Source organism: Sinocyclocheilus anshuiensis, unplaced genomic scaffold, assembly GCF_001515605.1.
Source record: "Sinocyclocheilus anshuiensis isolate Anshui unplaced genomic scaffold, SAMN03320099.WGS_v1.1 scaffold396, whole genome shotgun sequence".
In the NCBI taxonomy this organism is placed as follows: Eukaryota; Metazoa; Chordata; class Actinopteri; order Cypriniformes; family Cyprinidae; genus Sinocyclocheilus; species Sinocyclocheilus anshuiensis.
This window is the reverse complement of record NW_015558623.1, coordinates 443,500-451,735: the sequence shown is the minus strand read 5'-3', so window position 1 is coordinate 451,735 and position 8,236 is coordinate 443,500. Positions and strand designations below refer to the sequence as shown.

General features: G+C 39.7%; 1 protein-coding gene and 1 pseudogene across 2 annotated transcripts; both read right to left on the bottom strand.

Moving 5' to 3' along the window:
- Positions 1-1,532: 1,532 nt before the first annotated feature.
- On the bottom strand, positions 1,533-5,288 carry LOC107680706 (TAR DNA-binding protein 43-like). Of its 2 annotated transcripts, none has more exons than XM_016476730.1 (6): positions 5,025-5,288; positions 4,019-4,276; positions 3,477-3,655; positions 3,144-3,284; positions 2,297-2,467; positions 1,533-2,147 (listed from the first exon to the last, which is right to left on the bottom strand). In XM_016476730.1, exons 2-6 carry the CDS (start codon positions 4,257-4,259, stop codon positions 1,662-1,664), a joined length of 1,218 nt encoding a protein of 405 aa, XP_016332216.1. In that variant the 5' UTR covers positions 4,260-4,276; positions 5,025-5,288; the 3' UTR covers positions 1,533-1,661. The 2 variants fall into 2 exon arrangements, with proteins under 2 accessions (XP_016332216.1, XP_016332215.1); XM_016476729.1 differs by having other exon boundaries at positions 4,019-4,274; positions 5,029-5,288.
- A 1,472-nt stretch (positions 5,289-6,760) lies between these two features.
- Positions 6,761-8,236, bottom strand: part of LOC107680709 (receptor-type tyrosine-protein phosphatase gamma-like) — a 100,873-nt pseudogene continuing 99,397 nt past the window's right edge.

Here is an 8,236-nt window from a genome sequence, read left to right as displayed (position 1 = left end):
GGGCCTGCCTCCAGTCTTTGCCTGCATTTTAATACAGTGCGCTGCTTTCTCAAAACCAGATCAAGCCTAATACCATCTCAGCTCAGGTTTTCAGCAGAAAATACAGATTGAAATGTATTAGGCTTAAACGGTTCTGAGAAAAGCGCTTATCCTGAAACATCAATCAAATTCTGCTAGAGTCTACCGTGTCCATTGCTGTTACCAGAGATGCAGAACCACAGCATCCTCCATCTTCCTCCATCCCCAAACGTACTTCCCGCCTGGGTTTCAGTTGTGGCCAGCCATATTCCAGGCCCCTAAATGTGTGAATTCAATTAGTTGTGTGGCATTTCAAACATGATGTGACAAACCAGTATGAGAAAACGGCAATCTATTCAAATTAGTTTTATTGAAGCATTCCCTTCATTTGACAATATAAAATGCCTTTGAAAACACTGAGCGACGTTATCTAAAGGGAAACTCCACAGACAACCACAGCACTCAACATACAGGTCGCACTTACACCATCACTCATGTTTTCCCCCCTCAGTGTCCACTGAAGATGTCATCCACATCAGTTCACACTTATAGATCAAGTTACAAGGAAATAAAGCACACACACCATACAGCATTCAGATGGGATTATAAGAAGCAAAACAAAGTATGCATCATCATCACAACATTCCTATATAAGCACATTGTCAGTATACTAAAGGAGAAAAGCAAAACGGGATCTAGGGAGACAAAAAAAAAAAAAATCCATGAGGTTCACGTACTAAATGTCCATCAATTTGGGCTCAATTAAGGGGGAAACTGGGAAGTATCAGCAGCTCTCATTCACACGCTCACCAAACCCACCCACTGCAGTCACATTTCGGCTCGTTCATTGCACTCGCAAGTCTTTTCGTTCGTGCGATCCACACTTTCTTCGCTCACTCGCAGCCTTCTCACTCTTCGCCATCATCACCAATCGCACTCAAGGGTTGTTTTAAAAAAAAGTCACTTTCTGCGCACTTGTCTTAAAAAGTGGATTAAAAAAAGAGACACCCACCGTGTCATCGAGCCGTGCGAAGAGAGCATATAGACATGGGGAGGAAGGTGGCATAATGGCCTCAGCCACACTGTGCTGCCATAGAGGGCGCTCTTCCCGGGCAAACCCCACAGATGTCAACTGCAGAAGAGATTTTGATGAAGGCTTGTTTTAAAGGGTTTGGACTGAAATAAAGCTGAACTGGACTGAAATAAAGCTGAACTTATAATATGTTCAGGTTTCAACCAGATTCTTTCCAATGCAAGTTTGTTTGTTTTTGTCCAACATAATGATAAATGTACTTAAAATATGATGCAATTCTCATGCGTATTTAGATATCCACAGATTTTAACAACATGCATTATAAGAATCTAGTTGAAATGCTTCATTTGCATCGACCAAGACAATAAAACATGGGGGAAAAACATAACACCAAAGATGGTACATATAAACGTAGCACCCTGGTTAACATCTTACTCCAAAACACTAACTCAAATCCCATTCAGTGTACAAAACATTCTTCTTTTTTTTTTTTTTTGTCCCCAGACTCCCTTTTCACCCATCCCCACTCCCAAAAACGTGACGAGATAAGTCTCTCAGAAAATACTTACCAAACACGCTAGAAATACTGACACTACAAACTCAAACCAGCTTACATACCCCACCCTGACGACTTGGAATCCATACTAGACCCAAAGCTGGAGTTAAACCCACTACCGCTAGAGTTAGTGCCAGAGCCCCAGCCGAGAGCGGCCGAGCTGCTGTAGTTGCTGTTGCCCGAGCTGTATGTCTGGGTCTGGTCCCGAGTGGAACTCGTACCGCTTGTGCTCGTGCCAGATGTTGCCGACTGACCCTGCTGTGCTAACATTCCCATCATACCCCAACTGTTCTGTAGAGCGGCCTGGGCGGCAGCCATCATAGCTGGATTGAGGTTGAAATTGCTGAAATTTCCCATGCTGCTGGAGCTACCCCCCATGCTGCTACGGCTGCCTCCGAAACCCTGACCTCCGAACCCGTTCCCAAAGCGCCCTGCCCGCTCCATCATCTGCCTAGTGTTGTTGTGTTTCGGCTCAGCATTGGAGATGTGCACGCTGACGCCCTTGATGATCAGATCTTCTCCGCAAAGGGAGGCGGCAACCTGGAGGGAAGATGGAAAATCTTAATTATGTATGCATGACCAGCTGATTTCTCCATCCAGAATAGAAAAGAACTGACAATTTGTCACAGTTGCTTCATTTTTTTTCTCTATACCTTTAGGTTTATCACCTAAAAACAACAATAGCTTACCTGGTCATCTGCAAAGGTGACGAAAGCAAATGCTCTGAAGGGTTTAGGAATGAAAACATCTGTGACCTCCCCATACTGCATGAAGAACTGACGGAGCTCATCAGCGGTTATGTCCTCCGTGCAACGGCCCACAAACACTTTCCTGCTCCTCATTGGCTCATCTGGACCTTGCTGTTGAATTTTCAAAAAGATCATTCTGTTTAGCACCCCAAAAGTAAAAGCCTCAGACTAACATACATACTTCTTCATATACACTACTGTTCAAAAGTTTGGGGTCAGTAAGTGTTTTTTTTTAATTATTTTTTTTAAGTAAGACAGGCTAAGTTCACACTGCGAGTCTTAGTGCTCAATTCTGATTTTTGCTCAGATCTGATTTTTTTGTATAGCTGTTCACATTGTTGTTTTAAATGTGGCCAATATCAGATTTCCAGTGTGAACAGATCATGGTTCTGAACTGACCTGCATGCTCAAAAGAACAATATGAACACAAAAAAAATATATAAAAAAAATCGAATTTTGGCCACATTTGCCTGCAGTGTGAACGTAGCCTTTTACAAATTACAGCCCGTTACAAATGATTTCTAATTCAAATAAATGCTGTTCTTTTGAACGTCTAAGTATCGAACAATCCTGAAAAAAAAATGTCTTCAGCTTTGCCATCACAGGAATACAATACATTTTAAAATGCATTAAAATGAAATTTTTTTACATTGTAATAATATTTCACAATATTATTGTTTTACTGTATTTTTATCAAATAAATGCATAAGAAACTTACTTCAAAAACATTAAAAATCGTACCAATCCCAAACATTTCAACTGTAGCATAAAAAACAAAAACACTAACCTTTGAGTTGGGTAGTTTGCAGTCACACCACCTGCCATCAATCATGTGGCGCTGTGACATCACCTTACCCTGAGCCTCCCACTCTGCAAACCTCACGAACCCAAATCCTTTCGAATTTCCCGTCTTCACGTCCCGCTTGACCTAATGTAACAGAATCAAGTCAAGAGCTGCGTTCATACCAGATCTACTCTGACTTCATGACTGACAGCTGAGCCACATAAAAAGTTAGAAACATTAGACAAAGAGACAGAAATCATGGATTGTTTTCACCAAAATATGGCAGTACAAAGACAAGCACAGCTGGATAATTATATTTGTATCAGTATGTCTTACCTGCACCATGATGACTTCCCCAAACGTATTGAAGTAGTCTTTTAAGTCTTGTTCTGTAGTCTTCCATGGCAGACCCAGCACAATCAGATCTGAAGTCTTCTGATCTCCTCTCTTGATCTTCGTTGCAGATGAAGCATCGATCTCATCCATCTTCCTCTTATTATCCGGCAGAACCGTTTCTAGAATAGAAAAGTTCACTTGTTACATGTTCACACATCCACCGAATGTCAATCACCCTTGCAACAAAAACAACCCCATTAAATCAAGATGAACTGGATTTTTTACAGCTAAAGATATAAAGCTGAAGTTTCCATCACCCCACTGTGCTCAACTTTGGTTATTATGACATATAACCTCAATGTTCAAGTATAAATTAACCCTAAAATGCACACAAAAAAGACCCTATTCTTGACCCATGTTTCTAGGGGGAGAAGTTATGGTTAATAATGTCATTTGATATTATAAAATGTGCTAAGGAATATTTTTCATATTTATATTCTAAATTGAATCAGAGGCTTATTTGTAATGATCATATGACCTACCTTTAGGGTAATTGACCACATAGACCAGGTTTCCCCAGCCGTTCTCGGGGGCGTGCAGGACTCCCTCCACCAGGCGAACTCCTCTCATGCACTGAGACACCGGGCTCCGGTAACGCAGGCCACAAGCCCCTGGAAACTGAGCGGCCACCGTGGAGAGCAGCACAGTGCCGTCGTCCTCTGACGGGATCTCCATCGGCTCCTCGTTCTCCTCCTCCGCGACGCGAATGTACATCTCGGCCATCTCTCCTAAATCGAGCTGTTGGTGAGTAAATGGTATAATTAGTGGCGATTCCTTCGTGAAACAATCAATGTTTTTGAACGAATCTTTCTCGGTCACTTTGATTCATAAATCTGACTGTTTTCCTGTGACCAAAGACTCACTATAGCGAACCGAGTGCTACTAGCAATCGAGTGCAGGCTGTGAAGGAGCTGTATCATTGGTTGGACCGGTTGGACATGCCGAACGACCACGCCCCCTTTACTAAACGAGTCTGTTTATGAATAAGAGTCAAAATAGCACTGAACGAGACATCTCGTTCGTGAACGAAATGCATTATTGAAATTCACGATTCAGGCTATTATTGTTAAAATAACAGGTGTGCGTTGTTGTCATTTGTTTGGAAATTTGTTTATGATGCTTATATACTCGGTAAATGTAAATATGTAGAAACGCATTTAATACATAATAATAATAATGTATTTCAGTTTCGTTGAACGAATAATTCAATACCATCACGATTAAAAATATCAAAATGTGTCACTGAACGAATCTGTTCAGCGAACCGATTCAAAAGAATCGAGTCGCTGAGATGAAACAAAAACCCTTCCACTTGTAATGTGAGCTGGGCCTTGCGCGCCACTTCAGTACTTAGCGCGTGCGAACAACTCGCGAATCCTTATTGCTTAGCAACAGTAAAATACGGCCTCAACAGACCACGAATAGTTCGATATACTGTGTAGATACATATTAATGTATGTGTTATAGTGAAACAAAATTAAAATAACATTACCAATGAACAACTGCTCGGATCCAGATTTTCCTTTGTTACCGCCACCAGCAGCAGCGCTCCTCGCTCAGAAAATGTGACTGCCGGGAATGAATGAGCCAGTGAACACAACTTTCACGGAAAACAGTGTCAGTTTTCTGCTCTTATCTGAATAAAACAAAAGAATGCTATCTCTGTATACAATATCAAGACAATAATATTCCGTTTCACACTACTCATGCGACACTATTTTCGTATCAAGATGGCATTACCTAAGTCATGAAGGAAATACGTCACACTTGGGCGAGCTCACTTTTACATGTGCACGGGTGGAGACAAAGAAAACAAACATTGTTGTGTGCAGTGATGTTTGCTTTGCTGGTGATGTATAAAATTTAATTAAACAAAGTGATGTTTATGAACAATTTAAATGCAACAAAGATGTCAGTGTCATCTGTGTAACAGAACACTTAACTGATGAAAACAGAAGAAGCACCGTTCCCTACGTACTAGTGGACTGCTCTCAGAGTTATAGTGCTCCTAGTGGCAGATATGAGTATAACACCCATGTTATTAGCTCGAGATGTTCAGTGATGGGGAAAGCAAAGTAAACGTACAGATATCTTACCAGAAAATGACTTTGGTAGAAGTTAAAGAATACAGCCTACTTGAGTAAAAGTTTTAAAGGATGTGATTTTTTATTGTACTTAAGTATGACAAGTATTTTTTTATTATTAAACTTAAGTATTGAAAGTAAAATAACAAGTAAATGCAAAATAGAAAAGGAGCAATTATTAAAATTGGGTTCGGACCCATTAGATTTTAGTAAACTAAATCTACTGTAGATTTAGTCGACTAAAACTAGACTAAAACTAAAACAATTCAGATTACTAAAATGGCATTTTAGTCAAAAGACTATAAAACTAAATCAAAATTTGCTGTCGAGATTAACACTGCCTTGGACCTCATTCTTGAAACACAAAATGAACAATGAATGTCATATACTATAGTAGTACTATATACATACTGTATATACTTTGTGTGTGTATATGTGTGTTTTAATACTTTAAAACTAAAATATGGTCACCCTAATCTGTGTATCAGGTGAACATCATCAGTTTCATTGACTAGATTTAAGAGGTTGTTTTAAAGGGGTCATATGATGCTTTTTTAAAGGTCATTATTTTGTGTATTTGGTGTAACAGAATATGTTGACATGCTTTAATGTTCAAAAAACACATTATTTTTCAAATACTGTACATTATTGTAGGTCCTCTATGCCCCGCCTCTCTCTCAAACACTTCGTTTTCTACAAAGTCCCTCCTTCCGACAAGCGCAGTCTGCTCTGATTGGCCAGCTGACCCAGTGCATTGTGATTGGCCGAACACCGCAAGCACTCGTCGGAAATGTAACGCCCCTTACCATAATCGCGAGCTTCATCTTTCAAAATAAATGTAAAGACAGAGCCCGAAAATGCACAATCAGCTTGTAACACTCCAAAGAGAAAGGAAAACTTGAAATCGCATCATATGACCCCTTTAACTTTTCAAGTAGTTTTCAGTGAAGTACTTTTACTTCAGTATATGAATTCTCAGTATGTCCAAATATGTTATGCAATGATTTAGAACAGTCACCATTCCAAGAAAAAGTCAACTTTTCAAGAAAATACCTGTTATAAAAATGTATTGAAAGTGGCCATTGAAAAACATAACTGAAATAAAGAAAACGAGACATTTTTTGATCAATATCTTTATATATTACAAAACAATAGAAATGCTACTGATAACAATATATGTTCACAGTTGCTGTTATGATACCACACTGAAATAATGTATATAAGTTAGACATAAAATGACATATCTTAATAAATAAAAAAGAATTAATCTAACAAGTCACAATGCTTGACGGTTAAAAGTCGCATCATGTTGAGCATTAAGTTGGAGCTTTTCTGTGTACAGGTTTCATGGCTATGAGGCTGATGTGTGTGTTAATGTGCTGTCGCTGATCACCCTCACATGTCTGTAGACTTTATCGGCAACAATAAAGTGATACTCAGAAACGTTTTCAACACAATTATCAATAATCAGCTAGGCATCAAGTAGTAACACTGACAGTGTAGTGCAAAGTAGACAGTGTGTGTGTGTCTGTGTGTGTGTGTGTGTGTGTTTTGGAGAGCAGGTTGTGGCGCTCAGCAGGATAACAAAAAGCAGCAAAAATAAATATCAAAAGAATTTATTTTTATCAGTATATAAAAGCTCTTTTTTGTTGTTGTTGTTTTTTTCTTTTTTATTTCACCAAGAGTCTGGGAAAAAAGGCCTCATGGAAAGTTCAAGGAACCACTTTGTTCCATCTCATTTTCCGAAAACTTCACACCAAGGACTCCATGCTCTCAGCCTGGTTGGATTCATCTGTTACCACTATCCCAGCAATTTTGTCCATGTAGTTGAAGCCAAGTCTGAAGTCTTTACTGCTGACAAGGCTGAGCATAGCCTTGTAAAGGTTGTGATAGTGCTCCTAAAAGAGGTAGAGAGAAACAACAAAAAAGAAAGGAAATAAACGCAATGAAGGAAAAGAACATTTTTAAACTGTTTTGGAACTCCAGTTGGACTGCATCAAAGTTCTACACAAAACCCCAATGACCTCTCTAAATCGAATTCATCATCAAGCAGACTTTTATTATGAGGAACTTACAATTTCAGTGAAGACGCCAGGCCTCATAAGGTTAATCATTTTGGCCACTTGATAGACATCCACAGCACTCTCGTTCTCCAGTTGTTGGGAAAGTGTAGTCAGAGCACAGAACATCCCGGCAGAGATGGCTCCAAACCTGAAACACACAATCCATGAGTCTCTCTCTCACTTTGGTCACGTACACTACTACTCATGGTTTATGCACTCACTCATCATGCACGATGGTGGGACCATCCCTTGCCATAGCCTCTTCTTTGATGATGTTGATGAGCTCAAATGTGCTGCTGATGGACGCATCAGGATCTGGCCAGTTTGGACATTGAAAATGTCGGACTTCTAGCACATAGTCGTCCTGCACAGCAAAGATAAACAGTTATGCAACTCAGCAAGTGCAGATAAATGGGAAGTAAAATGGATTGGCACAAATTTAGAACATTTATCTATCTATCTATCTATCTATCTATGTATCTATCTCTTTAATCTGTGCCAAAAGTTGAACACGGAAGCAGCTCCGGGAGGATGACGTAAGATGTCGGCGTTG